The sequence below is a fragment of the Balaenoptera musculus genome, chromosome 1, assembly GCF_009873245.2.
Source record: "Balaenoptera musculus isolate JJ_BM4_2016_0621 chromosome 1, mBalMus1.pri.v3, whole genome shotgun sequence".
NCBI lineage: Eukaryota > Metazoa > Chordata > Mammalia > Artiodactyla > Balaenopteridae > Balaenoptera > Balaenoptera musculus.
Window position 1 is genome coordinate 134,222,298 of NC_045785.1, and position 23,431 is coordinate 134,245,728.

The 23,431-nt window shown below is 34.4% G+C and overlaps 1 protein-coding gene across 4 annotated transcripts in view; it reads left to right on the forward strand.

Moving 5' to 3' along the window:
* RALGPS2 (Ral GEF with PH domain and SH3 binding motif 2) overlaps nt 1-23,431 on the forward strand; it is a 166,794-nt gene that overhangs the window by 125,727 nt on the left and 17,636 nt on the right. For 3 of the 4 annotated variants that reach the window (XM_036833743.1, XM_036833827.1, XM_036833924.1), the window contains 7 exons: nt 3,342-3,479; nt 4,576-4,666; nt 8,358-8,425; nt 9,890-10,025; nt 10,820-10,971; nt 20,750-20,804; nt 23,249-23,326. In XM_036833743.1, the coding sequence (XP_036689638.1) occupies nt 3,342-3,479; nt 4,576-4,666; nt 8,358-8,425; nt 9,890-10,025; nt 10,820-10,971; nt 20,750-20,804; nt 23,249-23,326 (718 nt within the window). The remainder of the gene's footprint in view (nt 1-3,341; nt 3,480-4,575; nt 4,667-8,357; nt 8,426-9,889; nt 10,026-10,819; nt 10,972-20,749; nt 20,805-23,248; nt 23,327-23,431) is intronic. The other variant, XM_036833986.1, reaches the window with a different exon arrangement.

The following is a 23,431-nucleotide window of genomic DNA, read 5'->3' on the forward strand; positions in this document are numbered from 1 at the left end:
GAAGGGAGGAGACCAAGAGAGATGTCTAAAGATTTAGTAATGAGGAGATCATGTATGCCTTTGCCAGAATAATTTTCAGCAAGGAGATAGATGTGGATTTCAGATTATCTACAAGTGTTAGCATGTGTGGATCAGTAGAAACTTATGTACTGTCAGTGGGAGTATGAATTGATATAGCTTTAAAAACAACGTGGCGCTGTCTTGTAAAGTTGAACATTATAATGTAAGACATACATGTATGTATATATCTGTATATATCTCTGCTAGAGAAACTCTTGTACATGCGCACCAGGAGACACAAGAATGTCTATAGCAACAAGGAGGGAGGGGGCAAGTAACTGAAAACTCTATCAAATAAAATGAATAAGTAAATTGTGATATAGTTACATATTAGTTTATTCTCAATTTAAGGAATTACAGCTGTACTTAACATGAATAAGTCTTAGAAACAAAATAGTGAGTGAGGCAAAGCAATCACAGACCAGATTTTTAAAAATTGATTTAACAACCGCTTTAAAATCACTTACTGTGTACCCATTCTAACTTTACTGATGATATTATTTAATTTAATCACACATATATAAAGCATGATTTTTTAAAGCTCAAAAATAAGCAAAAGTAAAATAATACATTGTGCAGGAGTACAGACAGGTGTCTCAGAAAACAAGGGAATAATCTTAAAATTCGGAATAGTTGGTTACCTCTAGACAGGAGGCAGGGAGATAACATAGGGAAAGAGCATGTAGATGATGCAACAGTACTGATGTTGTAGTTCTTAAGTTGACAGGTATTTATTACATTGTTTGATAACAACCAATATTATGTGTTAAACTGTTATTTTTTAAAAGGTAAAATTATGATTCTCGCACAGATACAAAATGAATACATGTCAAATGTTTTGTTTAAATCATTAATATATAAGGGAATCAGGAAGATATTACAGGCACTTCAAGGGAGAATTCAAAGTACCACACATACATGCAGTACCACACATACATACAAGTACCACACATACATACATGCATACATGCAAAGTACCACACATACATGCAAAGTACCACACATACATGCTTCTATCTATAAAAGATAGACTATTATAGCGATATAATTTTTATGGTGTTTAAAAACCGTGAGTTTACATTATCTGAAAGCTAAGTCAAATAATCTCTTGTTTTATACTTTTCTCAATTTTTTTTAACATAACATCAAATTGTAATGTTAAATTAATCGTATTTGAATGCTGAAATGAATTTACAGATAGTTGCAAAACTGGTCAACATCCACGGGGCAATAATCAGTTACACCCTACTGGACATAATTCATTGGTATTTCTATGGACAAGAATTTGTATTTTACAAGTTCTCAACAACTTACAGAGTTGTAAAATAGCTCAGGCCAAAAGGAGGCACTGAAGAGAGGATATACCTAGTAATCATTTTTGCCTATTCCAAAGTCTGTCACAATTTTTCCTGACCCAAGTAAACTTTTGTATGTACCAAATATTACATAAAAATAGAATGAAGGATAAAAAAGGTAAGTGTACTAATCTGTGTTTCTCTTTCAGTGTGTTTGTTGAAAGAGGGAGAGGCAAGGGTTCTATCTTGAGGAGGGGATCAGATTTAAAGGAAGGGTGGCTTTGATTTTGTTTTCTTAAATAGAGGAGATTTAAATGTGTGCATTGGCTTTGGGAAAGGAGCCAGTGGAGGGTGAGTGATAGTGAAGGCAACAGTGGACATTCTAGAGGAGGCAGTAGCGATTATGTTCAAAATTGCAGGTTAGATTTGGAGAGAGGAAGGGGATTCTCCTTCCTCTGAGATGGGAGGAAAAGGAAGGGAGCCAGGCTACAGATTTATTTGAAGTCATAAAAAATGAAGTTGAGAATCTCCAAAGAAAAAGAAGTATTTACGATAGGTGGCTTAAAGAATACGGTTAAGATTTACTGAACGGAATAGGAATGATACTAGGATGAATAAAAGGATTGCCATGCCAACCTTTTACATTGTGTTAAGCACTAATTGTCTGAAAATACTGGTCAGGATTTTCATTTTTTAGAGTGCAGGATAGAGGAACCGCCTGAATGAGTTTATAGTCTTTGAGCAGATAAGATATAAAGACAAAAGATTTTCAATAAGGAGATTATAAAGTCTTAAAAATTATCAAGTGAATGGTATAGATACTGTATGAGTTTGTAACAGAGTGTAATAAAAAAAAAAAACAAAAAAAACTTGGGGTACAAGTGTATACTCTGAGATCCAGCTCTGTCACTAACAGTTTACAGGGCATTAGCCACTTCCTTAATATCTGTGGACCTTAGAGTACTCACCTATATAAAGAGGGGTTTAGACTAGACGGTTTCTAAATTCCTTTCTTGGAATCTGTGAGAAAAATAAAGAACAGATGACACTGACCTGGTTATAAGATATGATTTAAATGGGCAGAGTTGAGTCTAGGTATCATTTAAGATGGAAGAAGTGGCATGAGAAAAAACACAGGGCTTATTTGGAAGGCAGTAGGTACATCATTTTGGTTGCATTTCTCTGAGAGTTCATGAATGGGCAGTAATGAGGAGAAAGTAGGAAAGTGTATTTTTCTCTCCAGCTATAGTTGTCATTTACACTTTACATGTGCATAGTAAACTCTCAGGAAATATTTTTTATAGATTTGACCTTGCATATCCAGAACTAGTACAACCAAATTATTTGGGGGTATATGTTCTTTTTGTTGGTACAGAGAAAGGGCAAGGTTCACTTCAATTTGTAGTCACATGAACTGTTTCAAAGATGCAGCTGTTAATCTTTAAAACAAGATGTTTCTGCCAGAATGAGACAATTTTCAAAGTAATTAAGACTCAAGTGACAGTTATCAACTCAAGGCAAGGGGGTATAGAACTAATATTAAGTAACTACCCCATGGCCAGGTAGTGGTTAGGCTGGCTAACTTAAAACTTCAGGCTATACCACAACTTGGAAAATAGACATAAAAACTGAGGTTCGGAGATTAAAATAACTGTCTTTGTTATATACAACTAGTCAGAGGCAGAGCCAGTTCAGGAGCTCAGTTTCTTTCCATTAAGACCCATAGGTAGGTAGGTACTGGAGTTTCTAACTCCAGCCTCAAGCCATATTTTAAAATGGTATTATAAGAGGACATTTACAGAAAACATATTTGCATGTCTGACCCCAACTCCACAGAAATCTAGGCCTCAGTGGTCATGTTTTAACAAGGCTGCAGTGTATTAATAATGATATATTCTAAATATGGCATATACTGAAGTATAGCTATAAACTATACTCTTCCAAACTATAAGTAGGAAAACACTCATTTATCTAATTTCGTTTCAGGTATCTACCTGTCAGATTTAACATACATTGATTCAGCATACCCATCAACTGGCAGCATTCTAGAAAATGAGCAAAGATCAAATTTGATGAATAACATCCTTAGAATAATTTCTGATTTACAGCAGTCCTGTGAATATGGTGAGTTTCTGAGGGTAATGCTATGATACATTTACGCAGGTTGATGGCCACTTTTCACACAACAGGGAACATCATCCTAATATAAAGGAAAATAATGATTGTTTTATTTCACTGTTTAACATTTAGCATCTTGTTTAGGATCTTGCTTTTAAGGAATTGAAGTATTTCATATTAAAATGTTAAGTTTTATCTTTTGCTTTTCTGTTATTTTGTAGCAACTTTGCTAACATAATTTTCACAATTATTTTCTATTCTCTTCATCTCATTTGATCTCCCCGATCTATTATGTAAATAGTTCTTTTATTTAGTTAGTTAGGGAGGGAGCTGAGACCCTTGATCCTAGTAACAGTTGACTAGCTTTCTTGAGTCCTATGTTGAGTAAAAATAACCAATTTTTGTGCAAGATGTATTTTATGGAAACACATATATAGAAAGAGCTCTTGCAAGCCCAAATGATTAGAAAAAAATTTTTTTAATGTTTTAAAATGTTTGGATGCTTTCAGTTTGATAGGGAATAAAGATAGACTATTATAGCTATATAATTTTTATGGTGTTTAAAAACCGTGAGTTTACATTATCTGAAAGCTAAATCAAATAATCTCTTGTTTTATACTTTTCTAAATTTTTTTTAACATAACATCAAATTGTAATGTTAAATTAATCGTATTTGAAATTTCTAAGTAGGGGAGAAAAAACTGCTTTACAGATGTGAGCCAGGCTTCTTTAAAAATAAAAAACCTAAAGAGCCTTACATCTTGTATTTAGATGAGGTTTGAATATAAATCACAACAATGTCTCTGATTTTTTTCCATGAAGTTTCTCAAATACGTGGGACTTTGTAAATGGAGCTATTTGGGGTTTTTTTTTCTTCTTCTTTTTTTTTAATCTATACAAACAACATACAACTGTAGTTTTCTAAACTACCTCCAGTTTTACATTAAATAACATTTACCTCAGTAATGTCCTTCTAGAGTTCATTTAAATTTTGGTGCCATGTGGCCTTAATCTACCTTTAAATATATTTTTCTCAGCTTAACTTTAAAAATTCTGCCTAAGATGTACTTTATCAGATAATTATTTATCACATTTTGCCTAGATATCCCCATGTTGCCTCACGTCCAAAAATACCTGAACTCCGTTCAGTATATAGAAGAACTACAAAAGTTTGTGGAAGATGATAATTACAAGTAGGTTGGATCTTCAGAAGTGGTTTGTATAACTTTGTCCTGTCCTCCACCCTTTCATCACCGTGTATTTAAACATCTAAATCCTACATCTTATCATGCATATGCCTAATCCAGTTGTACATTTACAATGGTAAAGGTTATTTACATGTATTTCTTTTTAATCACTTGATGTGATTGAGCCAATATACAAGTACCTCCTCTGTTCTTCCATTAAAAAGCATTTCATGTTTCTCAAGTTGTGGAGAGCTGATGTTTCGTAGTTCTAGTTTTAAATTTTTTCCTTTCTCTCTAAATTCAAGCATTAAATCTTTATGGAAATTTATCTTTGAATAGGCTGAAAAATTAATGAAACAGTCTGTGAATAGAAAAATTACTCCTTTTTTAATGGTAATTTTTAACACAATTTTGAACTCGTTTTCAGTTGTTTTTGTGTATTGAGAGAATATTGAACCTTCTGGACTCTGGGTTAGAGACATATTTGTTCAGTATAGCACCACACTTGCCCTTTTTTCTATTCAAGCAAATCCTTCTTCATTAAAGATTTTTAAACTTACTTTTAGGACAGCTGATATCCATTTCCTTTTCCTTAACCATCCACAGTCCTGCCCAAGGGAGGAAGGATTTTTAAAATCATTAACCCTTTTTATTTTTCAGTGGTGTGCTATACATCATGACTGCCAGGTTTTTTTCCAAAAGATAGGAGGATAAAGAGCTTATTTCTCTTGAGACTTCTCATTTGCCTTGTAGCTTCATTTGTTAATTTCAAGATTTTGTGCTGTTCCCAAGCTTTCAAATTTAACTTTGTGTCTTCCACAAATATATTTTCCAGTAAAAGGTTATACTTTAAAATTTTATCGAAGTGAAAGACTAGGTTATTTTTCAGTATTAATGCATTATATAAAATTTTTCTTATGCTGTATGATAGTGATTATCAACTTCCTTGTTCCCTAAGTTTCAACAATTTTTAAAGAATTCTGCAGTACAGAATTAGTACCAATAAAAGACTAGAAATTCTGGAAAACAACTAGAAATAACTTTTCTTCTAATATTAAATATATTAAGAAGCTCTGTATTTATACTTAAATGTATCTAAACCTTTATTAATGTTTGAAAACACCTTTATTGCCACCTTCTCCACCATACCATATTATTACCACTTTATATTTCTATATCAATTTTTATTTTACAGGAAATTTTCACAGGGTAATTCATTTGAAAATGTATGAGGTCAGTGGATCGGCTTTTTAAGGCTGGAGTTGTTTCACAGATCTGATGTTGCCCTAGGTTGTAAGCTTCTTGAGTTTGATGGTCTGTGTCATATTTATCACTATTTCTTCCATCTCTCTAATTACTGACGTAGCACAAAACACTCATGTTTTGTCCAATTACGTACAGAAGATTATCTTAAAACTCAAAATATGAGTAAGTACTTATTAAAATTTCTATATCTGGCTCAAGAAACTTAATGGATTTAAAAGAAGTTAAAGTTTATTCAGTAGAAATGAAGTCTAAGAAATTGTTGCATAATTATAGAGGATGGTGAATTTTAACTCTAAAAGGATAGAGTTGGCCAGTTAAGCCATTAAGTAGTTTTAGCTGTCTATAACCTGACATATTATAAGGTAGCTTCATTTTGGTAGGAAAGCACCTGCTTTCTACAAAACATCCACAAAACAAATAATTACAAGACAATTCAAACAGTACTATACTAGAGATGTGCCCAGGATGCTATGGGAACATAGATGAGAGGAGACCTAACTCAGCTTTAAGTGGGAAAAGTGAAGAGAAAAGAAACATGAACAGCTTGAGGTGACATTATTACCTGAGGCTGCATCTTAACGGGTGAGTAGGAGTTAGCTCCACTTGAAGAGTTAAGAAAGGTGTTCCAGGGTATGGAAATGATCAAAGGAATAGGGTGGGAAACTTTGTTCGCTTGGGGAACTGTAAGTCTCTTGGTGGTGTTGGAGCATCATATGGGAAACTGAAGAAGATAGTGTTTTCCTAAAGATACAGTTGTATTGCATGAACCTACTGATTAAATGTGTTGAAAATCAGAGCATTTTAACATAAGAGCCATTAAGGTGCTAAGTTAGAAAAAAAAATGGTTTTTATGATGAAAGATTTAAATAAAAATGATACTTCATTTATCCACAGGCCTCTGTTTTTGGCAACTTCATCTATACAGGCAGCCAATATCAATATTACAAATTACATGTATATGTTTTAATCGGGGTGAAAATCTTTCAAAGTTATTTCATTTTAATACTGAGCATAATATCTTTTCTCAATGAATCAGCATCACTGTTATATATAGTGTTTTGATGATGATACAGGCAACTGACACTGACTAGCCTCCACTGCTGTGCTGTTTAAATGCTTCGGCTTTTATACTGCTGTTGGTTATCAGCTGCTATTGATAACAATGTGATTCTCCCATAGCCTTCTTTCTGTCCCTTTCTATTTTGGTTCTGTGTTAAGAAATTGTACTTGTTTTGTTTACTTCTTTGTCTTCCACCTACTAAACTGTGAGCTTCAGAAGGGAAGACACACCATGTCTGCCTTAGTCTCCATTATATTCCAGTGCTGAGAGCACAGTGCCCGACACAAAACAGGTGTTCAGTGAATGAATGCAGCATCGTCTGGCGCCCAAATAATTAAAGTCAACTACTCTGTAAAAAAAAAAAAGAACAGAGAGTTCTGGTTAATCAAACATCTGTTCAATACATGCATTTTACATGGTCAAATAATTGGAATACAATTATATATAATTTCTTCTTTAGGCTATCAAAGAAATACAAGTTAAGAACCTATAATAGATTTATCATTATAATATCATGTATAATATCATTTGTATTGTGCAGTTTCATTGTCCAATTCCAGTTGGCGAATGCTAAAAAATAAAAAGTCTTTATTAATTTCCAGACAAATGCTTAATATAATACAGAGTACACCAAAGTGTATTCCATGGACTACATCAAAATATTTTCTACAACTGCTTTAGTATCCTATTTCCTGAAATAGTTTCCACTGATAGGAATTATAATCTCTTTTTGCCATGGAACTCAAAACTGATATTTTATCCTAAATGGAACTTAAGGACCAACTAACAAACTTTGACTTAGGAAAGGGATTTATCATGGATTTTGTAAATAGCCTTTTTATTTGTATAGATAGATCTTTCTTTTGATAAGTTGAGTTGGTTGTTTTTTTTGGATGGTTAGTTTTAAATAAGGTGTTTTTTAAATTTTCAGTGTTACAGAGGCCATTAGCCCATCCAGTAAAGATTCTAGAAAGAATTTACATAATATATTTAATAATATATGTGAAAGTTACTGAATTTAATTGTCAAGTATCAGTATAACCTCAAGTTAAATCACCTTTTAGTCATTAATCAAATATCTTTAAATGTGTTGAATGGTTTGGCAACATTGGGGTAGTTTGGGGAGATTTCTCTGATTTTAAATATTAGTTTTTGATGTTTTTTCCCTCCCTAATATATCCTGGAATCACCGTAAGATCAGCTTTGTATGAAAGAGAAAGGAGACAATTAAAAATTGCTCTTGAAGAAAAATATATAGCTGAGATTATTTTATAAAAATGTTTTTAGGTTTTTGGTAGAAAATACATGATTTTAATATTATTTTGTCAAATGTTAATCATTTTATGTGCTTTGTTTCTTTTTGAAATTCAGGCTTTCATTAAAGATAGAACCAGGGACAAGCACACCACGTTCTGCTGCTTCCAGGGAGGATTTAGTAGGTTAGTGCAGCTTTCTCTCATTACCGAGTAATAAACCAGATAACCTAATAAGAAAGAATATACTCCAAAGTGAATAAACACTTAGCACATTTTATTCTGCATGCACAGTTTTCTTTTTGGTATTAAAATATGTCCATTTTTCTGTTGGTTTTCTTGTTTAATCAAAAATTGTTACTTGTAGTTTGTACAAATAAATACGTAATGTACAAATAAATACAAATAAATTTATAAATAAATATGCCAACTAATCAAGAAAAATAGATATAACCAACAGAAAATGATAAATAAGTGTTTATGAATATCGACTCTTTTTTTTAGTTAAGAATACACTGTCCTAGGCAACAAGGCTTGATTACATTAGAAATTTCTGTGGTCTAAGTGGTAAATTCTACTAATTTGAATAATTATAGGAGTCAATTTTAGTGGCTTAATTTTTTTTTTTAATTTCACTCTAATACTTGACCAAGTACTAAAAGTATTAAAAAATAGTGTTAGTCCCTTAATTTTTATCTGTTGCATTACAGTGGGGATTTATATGTATACCACACATAATCAAAAATATAAAATTGAAGAGAATTATTTATTTTTTAAGAATTCGTAGGTAATACCTTTTTTAAAATTCCAAAACAGACCTTGGCACCAAGCTTTATATTATTGTATATTCTAAAAATATTTGGAGACCCATCTAATGAGGTATGAAGGAAGTGAGGGAACAAAACCATGACAGTGTCTCGGGAGAAGAGTATTCCAAGCAGAGGAAATCATTTCAGTCTAAATCTGTTTAAGTTTGCTTTTCTTTTCATTCTTAAAGTGATACTTTGCAAATCTGTACATTTTTGAGTTCCATTTTTTTAATTCCCATAAGCTTGAACAGTGTCAATATAGATTTAAATTCTAACTTGAATGCTTGACCTACCCTACACATTCTTTATCTAAGAAGAAGCTGAAACTAAGAGTAAAGAAGTAATGTGTAAAATTAAATGAGCACTGAACTAGGATTCAGAAGACCTGAGTGTTTAATCCAGGTTTCGTCTGTGATATGAGATCCTTACCCCTTCTCTTCTAATTCTGCTGCTTCCTCTGTAAATGGGGAGGATATTTATACTGGCTACTTAGTGCAAGTAAAATAGATAGAAATTAATGGATAGTGTATGTATTGAGGTTTGTGTTTTACGATTCAGAAAATAAATATTTCTCTTGTTCAGTCAATTAAATAGAATTAACATTAATATTATCTTAAAATTTAAACCACATTCTATATTTCATATCAAAGGATTACAAATAAAACAATTTTAAACCATTTAACAATTTCTCTCCCTCTCCCTCTCCCTGTGTGTGTGTGTGTGTGTGTGTGTGTGTGTCTGTGTCTGTGTCTGTGTCTGTGTCTGTGTCTGTGTCTGTGTCTATGTCTATGTCTATGTCTATGTCTATGTCTCTCTCTCTCTTTTTTAATTTAACCCTTAGGTCCTGAAGTAGGAGCATCTCCACAAAGTGGAAGAAAAAGTATGGCAGCTGAAGGAGCCTTGCTACCACAGACACCACCATCCCCTCGGAACCTGATTCCACATGGACATAGGAAGTGCCATAGCTTGGGTTATAAGTCAGCATTTTTAATTTTATCTTTCAAATTTTTATGTTTTTTTTAAAGTTGGATTTCTTTTCTATTTATTTTACTAGTTGGACAGAAAATAGTGTCCTTGCATAGTTATATTTGTGTAACAGTAGTCTTTTTCTGATTTAGTAAAATATCTTGTTTGCATAAAGGCATTTATTTCTTCCTTTACCTTAATTTGGAAAAAAGCTTTTTCCAACAGTGCCTTCACATTTGGGGGAGAAAAATGAACATTACAGATCATCATCATAAATAAAATCAGGAAAGCAATATACCATTTTCATTTTAAATTATCATAAGTATCAAGAGTGATCACTTATCTTAACCCAAATAAGTCACTGTAAATGAAGTCTATAAAAATTGTTCTTTTTATTCCTAAATATAAAGAAAGGGAAACTGATTTTTTGTTTAGCATTGCAAGATTGTTTTCTCAAAATAGAGGCCAAGGTTCACCTTTGCCATGATTTTTGTGAAAATTTAATAGCTATTTTCCAAAAGTGAATGTGAAAACAATTTTTAATGTACCCAAGAATCAAGATAAAATTAAAGTATTCTCTGTTACATAGGAAGATATGGCCTAGTTTCCTAAAAAACTTTCCCTAAACTGTTAGTTTGAGGCTCTCATGATAAAATCTGTGTGTTCATTAGTATGAGAGTTCGGAAGTAAGTTCAGGATAGCAGGTAAATCTTTTATATCCTGAATCTTTATATAAGAGTATCTTTTATATCCTGAATTAGTAACAGTAATAAAAGATATGAAAAATATTTCTCTTTGTTTCCAGTTTCATTCATAAAATGAACACAGCAGAGTTTAAGAGTGCAACGTTCCCAAATGCAGGGCCAAGACATCTATTAGATGATAGCGTCATGGAGCCCCATGCACCATCTCGAGGCCAAGCTGAAAGCTCTACTCTTTCTAGTGGAATATCAATAGGTGAGAAATAATTCTCTGAGAGGGTTCCAACTTAATGAAAAATAAGATTTTTAATAAAACTCAGCTGGGAATGAGTAATTAACCCTACTACAAGTAGAAAAAAAATTGATAAAAGCTAAGTAGCAAAGTAGATAATGAGATGATACTACTAGTAGCTACTGAACTTAATAATTCATAATGGTTTGAAAAGTGCTTGATGGTTTGACTTCAAAGGGGGAGGCATTTGAGGAATGGTGGGAAGAGAACATGTGCTGATTGAATTGGTTACTGCATGTAGTTGGAATGTGGGAATGAGGAAAAGGGCAGATCAAGTATGACTCCTGGTTTTTTAGATTAAGCAACTAGTTAGATGGTGGTGCTATTACCAAGGCAGAGAACACTAGAAGAGCAGCCATTTGTAAATGTCGAGGTATTTGTGAAGGATGACTAGGTTTGGGGAATTAAGAATTCTGTTTTGGACATGTTTGGTCCATATTGAGTTGTCAGGTAGGTAACTGAATGTATGACTCTGGCGCTTAATGGGGTAAGGGCAGGTTTGTAGATACAAGTATAAGAATTAGCATATTTATAGTATTTCAAGCCATGAGACTGGATGAGGTCACCTAGGGAGAGAATGTAAATAAATAAGAGAAGACATTCTAACATTTGGAGGTGTGATTAAAAAAAAAAATTTCTTTTTTTAATGGTGGGCCATCAAAGGAAACTTCAAAGGAAAAGACAGTGTGGTATCACAAAAGCCCAGTAGAGGAAGTGTCTCTGAAGGGCGAGAAGTGTTGAATGTATCAGTATAAAGTGCACAGAAGTAAGGTGAGAATGGGAGTTGATCACTGGATTTGGCAAGATGAAAGTCACTGGGTGCCTCAGGTGGTGGGGGGTGGGGCATCAGCAACGTCGAGGACACATCAGCCAGGGCGAGCGTGATGATGACGTAGCTTTCAAGAGTGGGTTCCTTGGTTTGGATGTTTGAAAAGCTTGTGGCAGATTTTCAACAGTTGCAAGTATTGAAGGATCTGAATCTCAAGTACAACCCTTCAGTGAGCCCAAGGGGTAACAACACTCCCAGAGCCACTGCAAGATTTACTTGATGTTACAAAGAAAATGAAACAATTTTCTATAACATGTCCTGACTGTTATTTAGCCTCCTCCAAAGCGTCAACAGTCTGCAGTCAGAACCCGGTTCGTCACACTGAGATCCTTCGGATGTTCTCTCAGAAGGTTCAGTTTAGCCTGAGGTCTCACTGCCACAAATATGGTCGCCCCCCCCATGTGGGCACTGTAAGCACCATATAGCAGTTGTCGTTGTCAGCATCGTTATCATACTAGGGTTACCAAGAGAGAAGAACCAGGGTTTTGGGTCTTGGTGCTCCGGCCGGGTGTCGGGCCTGAGCCTCGGAGGTGGGAGAGCCAAGTCGAGGACGTTGGACCACCAGAGACCTCCAGGCCCCATGTAATATTAACTGGCAAGAGCTCTCCTAGAGATCTCCAGCTCAACCCTAAGACCCAGCTCCACCCAACAGCCAGCAAGCTCCAGTGCTGGATGCCCCATGCCAAACAACTAGCAAGACAGGAACACAACCACACCCATGAGCAGACAGGCTGCCTAAAGTCATACTAAGTTCACAGACACCCCAAAACACACCACTAGACTCAGCCCTGCCCACCAGAGGGACAAGATCCAGCCCCACCCACCAGAACACAGGCACCAGTCCCCCCAGCCAGGAAGCCTACGCAGGCCACTGAACCAACCTCACCCACTAGGGGCAGACACCAGAAGTAAGAAGAACAACGAACCTGCAGGCAGCGAAAAGGAGACCCCAAACACAATAAGCTAAACAAAGTGAGAAGACAGAGGAATATGCAGCAGATGAAGGAGCAAGGTAAAAACCCACCAGACCAAACAAATGAAAGGGAAATAGGCAGTATACCTGAAAAAGAATTCAGAGTGATGATCATAAAGATGATCCAAAATCTCGGAAATAGAATGGAGAAAATACAAGAAATGTTTAACAAGGACCTAGAAGAACTAAAGAGCAAACAAACAATGATGAACAACACAATAAATGAAACTAAAAATACTCTAGAAGGAATCAGTAGCAGAATAACTGAGGCAGAAAAACGGATAAGTGACCTGGAAGATAGAATAGTGGAAATAACTGCCACAGAGCAGAATAAAGAAAAAAGAAGGAAAAGAATTGAGGACAGTCCCAGAAACCTCTGGGACAACATTAAACACACCAACATTCAAATTATAGGGGTCCCAGAAGAAGAGAAAAATTAAGGGTCTGAGAAAATATTTGAAGAGATTGTAGTCGAAAACTTCCCTAACATGGGAAGGGAAATAGTCAAGTCCAGGAAGCTCAGAGAGTCCCGTACAGGATAAATCCAAGGAGAAACATGCCAAGACACATATTAATCAAACTATCAAAAATTAAATACAAAAAAAAAAAAAATTAAAAGCAGCAAGGGAAAAGCAACAAACAACATACAGAGGAATTCCCATAAGGTTAACAGCTGATCTTTCAGTAGAAACTCTGCAAGCCAGAAGGGAGTGGCAGGACATATTTAAAGTGATGAAAGAGGAAAACCCAACCAAGATTACTCTACCCAGCAAGGATCTCATTAAGATTCGACAGAGAAATTAAAACCTTTACAGACAAGCAAAAGCTGAGAGAATTCAGCACCACCAAAGTAGCTTTACCACAAATGCTAAAGGAACTTCTCTGGGTAGGAAACACAAGAGAAGGAGCAGACTGATAAAAACGAAACCAAGACAATTAAGAAAATGGTAATAGGAACATACATATCGATAATTACCTTAAATGTGAATGGATTAAATGCTCCAACCAAAAGACACAGACTGGCTGAATGGATACAAAAATAAGATCCATATATATGCTGTCTACAAGAGACCCACTTCGGACCTAAGGACACATACAGACTGAAAGTGAGGGGATGGAGAAAGATACTCCATGCAAATGGAAATCAAAAGAAAGCTGAGAGTAGCTATACTCATATCAGACAAAATAGACTTTCAAATAAAGACTATTACAAGAGACAAAGAAGGACACTACATAATGATCAAGGGATCAATCCAAGAAGATGATATAACAATTGTAAATATTTGTGCACCCAACATAGGAGCACCTAAATACATAAGGCAAATGCTAACAGCCATAAAAGGGGAAATTGACAGTAACAATCATAGTAGGGGACTTTAACACCCCGCTTACACCAATGCACAGCTCATCCAAAATGAAAATAAATAAGGAAACACAAGCTTTAAATGACACAGTAGACCAGATGGACTTAATTGATATTTATAGGACGTTCCATCCTATATTCTATTCTATTGGACATTCCAATAATATTCTATTATTATCCAAAAATAATAGAATACATTTTCTTCTCAAGTGCTCATGGAACATTCTCCAGAATAGATCATATCTTGGGTCACAAATCAAGCCTCAGTAAATTTAAGAAAATTAAAATCATATCAAGTATCTTTTCCGACCCCAGTGCTATGAGACTAGATATCAAATACAGGAAAAAACCTAAAAAGTACAAACACATGGAGGCTAAACAATACGCTACTAAATAACCAGAAGATCACTGAAGAAATCAAAGAGGAAATCAAAAAATACCTAGAAACAAATGACAATGAAAACACGACGACCCAAAACCTATGGGATGCAGCAAAAGCAGTTCTAAGAGGGAAGTTTATAGCTGTACAATCCTACCTCAAGAAACAAGAAAAATCTCAAATAAACAACCTAACCTTATATCTAAAGCAATTAGAGAAAGAAGAATAAAAAAACCCCAAAGTTAGCAGAAGGAAAGAAATCATAAAGGTCAGATCAGAAGTAAATGAAAAAGACACAAAGAAACAATAGCAAAGATCAATAAAACTAAAAGCTGGTTCTTTGAGAAGATAAAATTGATAAACCATCAGCCAGACTCATCAGGGAAAAAAAGGGAGAAGACATAAATCAACAAATAGAAATGAAAAAGGAGAAGTAACAACTGACACTGCAGAAATGCAAAGGATCATGACAGACTACTACAAACAGCTATATGCCAATAAAATGGACAACCTGGAAGAAATGGACAAATTCTTAGAAAAGTACAACCTTCCAAGACTGAACCAGGAAGAAATAGAAAATATGAACAGACCAATCACAAGCACTGAAATTGAAACTGTGATTAAAAATCTTCCAACAAACAGAAGCCCAGGACCAGATGACTTCACAGGTGAATTCTATCAAACATTTAGAGAAGAGCTAACACCTGTCCTTCTCAAACTCTTCCAAAATATAGCAGAGGGAGGAACACTCCCAAACTCATTCTATGAGGCTACCATCACCATGATAACCAAAACCAGACAAAGATGTCACAAAAAAAGAAAACTACAGGTCAGTATCACTGATGAACATAGGTGCAAAAATCCTCAACGAAATACTAGCAAACAGGATCCAACAGCACATTAAAAGGATCATACACCATGATCAAGTGGGGTTTTTTCCAGGAATGCAAGGATTCTTTAATATATGCAAATCAATCAATGTGATACACCATATTAACAAACTGAAGGATAAAAACCATATGATAATCTCAATAGATGCAGAAAAAGCTTTTGACAAAATTCAACACCCATTTATGATAAAAACTCTCCAGAAATTGGGCATAGAGGGAACCTATGTCAACATAATAAAGGCCATATATGACAAAACCACAGCCAACATCATTCTCAGTGGTGAAAAACTGAAACCATTTCCTCTAAGATCAGGAACAAGACAAGAGTGCCCACTCTCTCCACTATCATTCAACTTAGTTTTCAAAGTTTTAGCCACGGCAATCAGAGAAGAAAAAGAAATAAAAGGAATCCAAATCGGAAAAGAAGAAGTAAAGCTGTCACTGTTTGCAGATGACATGATACTATACACAGAGAATCCTAAAGATACCACCAGAAAACTACTAGAGCTATCCAATGAATTTGGTTAAGTAGCAGGATACAAAAGTAATGCACAGAAATCTCTTGCATTCCTATACACTAACAACAAAAAATCAGAAAGAAAAATTAAGGAAACACTCCCATTTACCATTGGAACAAAAAGAATAAAGTACCTAGGAATAAACTGACCTAAGGAGAGAAAAGATCTGTATGCAGAAAACTGTAAGACACTGATGAAAGAAATCAAAGACAATACAAACAGATGGAGAGATACACCATGTTCTTGGATTGGAAGAATCAACATTGTGAAAATGAGTATACTACCCAAAGCAATCTACAGATTCAATGCAATCCCTATCAAACTACCAATGGCATTTTTCACAGAACTAGAACAAAAAATTTTACAATTTGTATGGAGACAAGAAAGACCCCAAATAGCCAAAGCAATCTTGAGAATGAAAAACGGAGCTGGAGGAATCAGCCTCCCTCACTTCAGACTATACTACAAAACTACAGTAAACAAGACAGTATGGTACTGGCACAAAAACAGAACTATAGATCAATGGAACAGGATAGAAAGCCCAGAGATAGAAAACCCACACACCTATGGTCACCTTATCTTTGACAAAGGAAGCAAGAATATACAGTGGAGAAAAGACAGCCTCTTCAATAAGTGGTGCTGGGAAAACTGGACAGCTACATGTAAAAGAATGAATTTAGAACTTCCTAACACCATACACAAAAATAAACTCAAAAAGGATTAAAGACCTAAATGTAAGGCCAGACACTACAAAACTCTTAGAGGAAAACATAGGCAGAACACTCTATGACATAAATCACAGCAAGATCCTTTTTGACCCACCTCCTGGAGTAATGGAAATAAAAACAAACAAATGGGTCCTAATGAAACTTAAAAGCTTTTGCACAGCAAAGGAAAGCATAAACTAGACAAAAAGACAACCCTCAGAGTGGGAGAAAATATTTGCAAACAAAGCAACTGACAGAGGATTAATCTCCAAAATATATGAGCAGCTCATGCAGCTCAATATCAAAAAAACAACCAACCCAATCCAAAAATGGGCAGAAGACCTAAACAGACATTTCTCCAAAGAGGATACACTGATTGCCAACAAACACATGAAAGGATGCTCAATATCACTAATCATTAGAGAAATGCACATCAAAACCACAATGAGGTATCACCTCACCAGTTGGAATGGCCATCATCAAAAAATTTACAAACAATAAATGCTGGAGAGTGTGTGGAGAAAAGGGAATCCTCGTGCACTGTTGGTGGGAATGTAAACTGATGCAGCCACTATGGAGAACAGTATGGAGGTTCCTTAAAAAACTAAAAATAGAGCTACCATATGACCCAGCAATCCCACTACTGGGCATATACCCTGAGAAAACTGTAATTCAGGAGGAGACATGTCGCACAATGTTCACTACATCATTAATTACAATAAATAGCCAGGACATGGAAGCACCCTAAATGTCCATCAACAGATGAATGGATAAAGAAGATGTGGCAACATATATACAATGGAATATTACTCAGCCATAAAAAGAAACGAAATTGAGTTATTTGTAGTGAGGTGGATGGACCTAGAGTCTGTCATACAGAGTGAAGTAAGTCAGAAAGAGAAAAATAAATACCGTATGCTAACGCATATATATGGAATCTAAAAGAAAAAAAAATGGTTCTGAAGAACCTAGTGGCAGGACAGGAATAAAGACACACACAGACATAGAGAATGGACTTGAGGACACGGGGCCAGGGAGGAAGCTGGGACAAAGTGAGAGAGTAGCATTGACATATATACACTACCAAATGTAAAATAGATAGCTAGTGGGAAACAGCTGCATAGCACAGGGAGATCAGCTAGGTGCTTTTTGTTACCACCTAGAGGGGTGGGATAGGGAGGGTGGGAGGAAGACTCAAGAGGGAGGGGATATTGGGATATATGTATACACATAGCTGATTCACTTTGTTATAAAGCAGAAACTAACACACCATTGTAAAGCAATTATATTCCAATAAAGATGTAAAAAAAACAAAAACAACAAGTCACTTGGTGACCTTGACAAGATTTGCTTTATAGAATAGTGTGGGCAAAGCTTGGAGATTGGAGAATGAGAGGTAAGAAAATAGAGATAGCTATTATGAAGTGGGAGCAGAAAATTGGGACTGGAAAAGGATGTGAGATTAAGAGAGGAATTTGTTTGGTTTTACTTCCTAAACTTTTATTTTCTGAACCTTCTAGATGAGCATTATTTCTTTGGATGTTTGGAGTTAAGAAATCTCCATACAGTGCTATTTTTATTTTTAAAAAGCAATAACGGAGGGAAATGTCTTCTTCTGTGATTAACTGCCAGGTTTCTCAAAGGCTAAGCCTATTATAATTAATATGATCATTTCAATATTGATGAACAGTCAATAGAAAGAAATGTAGGAGTTCATTTTCTTGAACATGTTGACTTCCTTTAACCCTTGAGAGTTTCAAACCCTGAAAGTGAAATTGCTTTGGAGCTGGAATGCTCCATTCAGCAGTTTTATTCCAATATTCCCCTTTTTGTAAATGCAAATGATTAAATGATGACAAAATTTACAAAACAGAAGACAAGCTGGCCACTTGAAATACCTCTCTATTAATACTGTGAATTGCCTATATGTAAATATCAACCTCAATATGAAAAAAATGATACACAGAATAATTTTGCAAGAGAGGAAGAACCTTTTTCCAGTTAAAAATGTGTTACACTTATGGAATGTAGCATGTCACTTTAAGCCAAAAATAGTAATTTTTTTTGTTTTGTTTTTTTTTTTTTTAATTGGATGAGCAAAGTCCTTATATTAGACAACAGGGAAATTTTTTTCTAATTAATTTATTTATTTTACTTATTTATTTTTGGCTGTGTTGGGTCTTCGTTTCTGTGCGAGGGCTTTCTCTAGTTGCAGCGAGCGGGGGCCACTCTTCATCGCGGTGCGCAGGCCTCTCACTATCGTGGCCTCTCTTGTTGCGGAGCACAGGCTCCAGACGCGCAGGCTCAGTACTTGCAGCTCACGGGCCTAGTTGCTCCGTGGCATGTGGGATCTTCCCAGACCAGGGCTCGAACCCGTGTCCCCTGCATTAGCAGGCAGATTCTCAACCACTGCGCCACCAGGGAAGCCCAAAAATAGTAATTTTAAAAATTACAGCTCTCAATTCAGTACAGAGTATTTGGCTTTTCTATAATACTTATCATAAGTATTATAATGATTTTTTTTCTCTATTTGTGGCTTTTACTTTCCATAGATGTTCTTTTTGTTACCACAAGACAGTTATCTAGTTATTTCATTCCATTACAGTTAGTGTCTTAGTTTAGAGACCTGTCTTTTAGAACAAGAAGAGGCTAATTCAATTTTTGCCTTTGTATTTATTGTTTAATTATTCCAAGGCTAAGGAGATAAACAGTAGAGATTGTTACATCTTTGTTTATAAATTAAAAACATTAGACATAGGCATTACCTTCCAGGGTGTTTGCTTTAAAACATTCTGAAAAGAAAGTCTATAACCATAGATGGTAGTTGTTAATACACACACGCAATTCATAATCACAAAAAGGTTTTTTCCTCAGCTGTAACTTTTACATACAATATTAATATATCCCTTGGAGGCTTTGAGAAAGTACTCTGGAGAAATTAACCAGTGCTTGGGACTATGGCCTCTAACGTTTTTTAACATGGTATATATGTCCTAGGTAACCTAAAGTAGTCTTGCCCAGCTAAAGGAGGTGTATCCACTCTGAGCTTCATGCTTCTGGAAGAAACTTTTATTTTCTACACAAAAGTCATACTAACTATGCTTAAATTTTCAGTCTTTATCACATAATTCTACATCAAAAGATAACCTACAAGACCCCACTGCGAACAACAGATTACCTCCAGTTTCTTATCTGAACCACACAACCAGAAAATTACTTCAGTGACTGTTACTCAGTTCTTCAAAGAATGGGACATAACTCGTGCCATTCTAAATGCATGGAAGAGGTGTTATTCCATCACATATAATGGGTTCCTTATAGTATTCAAGTTTGAGCCTCTCATAGAACCCTGGTTGTGAAAGTCTGATAGACGATTCAACTTGATACATAAGGGACATATTAATTATTGATTTTATTGAGAGCCGGTATTATCTTTAAAATAACTTTTAAATCAACCTAAGCTGTTTTGGACTCTCCAAATTCTTTCCCCTCAAATTAAGCTAATTTAAAACTTTCTATTTTAACTGATATTCTGGGTCTCTTAAAGAGAAATTTTTACATTGTTATGGCACCTTTTTTTTTTTTCTTTTTCTGAATTTAAGGATTCCATCCTCTTCTACCTTGCCCCTAAAGGCAAAAATTGAATGTCATTAAGCTTTTTTATCCTTAGGGTAGTAATGGGTTTTAAAAAAAATACAAAGGGAAGTAGTATACCATGAACCTGTAAGAAATGCATAATTATATTGGTCTTAAATTATGGCAAACCTAATAAGAAAAAATTTTGTGCTTATGTACATTCTCTGGTGGTAGGAAAAGTGTTTACTAATGAATTTAAGCCATAAGTATACATGCAAAAATGTTTTATGCTATTTTGTTATTTTGGGTAGTCTTGTCAACTCTATTCTAATATATTGCAAAACAAATCAAGCACAATGATATTAGAATGAAGAATTGATATGTGGATGTTCACCCACAAATAATGTGACTGTCATTTTATAAGCACCGTTAGAGTATTTATTTTTAAAAGACAACATCCAAACCCTAATTATGATGTTTAGAAAATAAGATAACTTTTGATTTTAGGTAGCAGTGATGGCTCTGAACTAAGTGAAGAGACTTCATGGCCTGCTTTTGAAAGGTAAGAAAAATTGCCCATTTAAACTATTTTGACTTTATTTTGTCTATCTTAAAGTACATGATAATGTGAATTTAAAGACATAATATTTATTACATATCTCTAAGGGACTATTTTAGGCTTCCTGCTGGTGGCAAAAAAAAAAAAAGTTAGTATTTAAGCCTGGAGTTTAGTATTATCTAGTAAAGACATGTTTATTTGGAGGCTTGACACATATATTTGAATTTTAGTACATTTTAAATTGTAAGTTAAAAATAATAATAACCAATCACAGCTTATCTACATATGTGTACAAAAAAAAATTATTTCCTTAAATTCTGGTTCATTTATGTAATTTTAAGGCATTTAGTGGAGTGGTCAACTTCATTCTCAGCTAATTTGTCAAGAGCAAAATGACCTAGTAAATTTTAAATTATACTGTAAGTAGAGCAGCTAAAAGTTTGAATTTAAATTGTCATTAATTCAAAGTTTGCACAAAGCACACAGATTTGTACTGAAATAATGTAAGTCATGTTCTGTTTTCTTTTCCTTGATGCTTTAAGCTGTAAGATCTGTCATCTGCTTGTGGCAAATACACCATATTGATCTTCCAAAATAAGATTTTTCTAAAAATGTAGTCAAACAGTGCAAATAATTGTTATTTTAAAAATATCCATTAGAATTTTACTGTCTTTGACCATTTCCATTCTGCCATTGTCATATTAAGATACTTGAATCATGAGCAAAATAATTGCTCCCTTTTGTATATAAACTAAGCAATCTAAGTTTCTAAGCAACAAGATTAGATTGAATTTTGAATGTCATGTTAAAATTGATGAAGTTGAATATATTTAGTTACCTAACTCCCTGTCAGTCACTTTTTAATAGAAAACAATTATACTAACTATATATTTGGAATTGAACTATACATACTTGAATTGGTTAATTTCATGGTATAACTGGAAAATTAGATCCTTGTTCTTGAAACTTAATAAAGATTTCTCACCATTATGTGATTAAGATTTTACTTGCAAACCTAATATTTCAAACTACTTTTGAACCTTTCTACTCTAATTGTCAGTGTTCCTAAGTTTTGTTCTCTGTTTTGGGGGATTTTTAACAATTTGTTTTTACATATTATTTCTCTTCCAACTTTTTCTTCAATCTCTTTATTTGGGTTTGCCTGAAACAGGAAAAACACAAGAGTTGCCTCTGGCTTGCTGTCTGTACAAATTGTCTTATTAGTTCTTTCCCTCTAATAAGAACATAATATCATCAGATGTTGATTTCAGAGTGTACTGTATTTAGGTAAGAAACATTGATGAACAGAATTGTTTCTCATATCGCATGAGTTATAAGCGAGTAACCAGAATGGTGTTGTGTTAAATAATCTGTTCTTATCCCAGCAGGTTACTTATGAAGATGGTATTTAACAGTATTAACCTTCACACCTCAAAACAGTATTTTTCTTTTGACAAAAGTTTTGCTTTGCAGATATTTGCAGCCAAAAACATGTACTATGCTTATGCCAACTTTAAATCAGTGGCTCTTGGGACATTTTGAGAGCAAATTAATGCTGCCCAGCAAGACTCAGACATGAAATATTAAAAAGTGAATAAAGAACTAGGATTTAAAATACTACTTGTGGATAGTGAACTTTGAAAATAGAGAGACATCAAATATGTTGCCCCTTAAGTTGCTAAAATAATACTTTTTGTTTTAAATATCATTTATCAACAGTGCTACTTTTGGCTTTTCCTAGGCAAAGAAGTAACAGTGTTTCTACGTGTATGTGTATGTGTGTGTGTGTGTTTATTTCCTTTGTTAAGTATCACATGCCATTTTGGATGAATATTAACTCATACCATTTTTTCATTTATTGGCTTTTTCATGTATTCATTTTAATTGATGTGGAAATAGAAGACTGCCTTATTTATTACTCAGTTCATCTCTTTTGGTAGTTTTCTTGGATTTAATATAAAAGAAAGGAAAATAAGGTGTTTAAGCCACATTACTTTTAAGTTTATAGGTCACATTGCTTTTAGCTGTCTTTATAGGGGCATACAATAAAAATTTATTGTTATATAAATCCAGGTATCATATTTAAAGTGGAATCCAAGAACTGGAATATGAACAAAAGGATTTTTTAAGTATTTTTCAGGCTTTGATAGTGTTTGGTTATAAATACCTCTTTAATTATTTTAGCAGATTTGTGAAAGTGAATGTATATAAATATATGGTTCGAACTAATAAGCACCTTTAAGTATTTATAGTCAATAGTAGAAGAAAAAAATAATTTGAAATTTATGCTGTATGCTTTAAAAAAAGAAAGAGGAGCAACCACATACTATCCTTTTGTAGGATTTAGAAAGCTGTATTACACAAAGAAATTATTATGCTGTTCTAGGTTATTGATGATGATTGTGTGAATAAAAGTAATATATACAATTTATAATGGAATCCAACAGGAACAGATTATACCATTCTCTCGGCCCGGTGACAAGAGTGGCACGAAATGGCTATCGAAGCCACATGAAGGCCAGCAGGTACAATTCCCCTGCATTCAGGGGTCACAGAACTCCCCTCTGGTGTTGGTGATTGGCTTACATGGGTGTGGTCTCACATTATTTCTGTTCTTTCTCAACTAATTG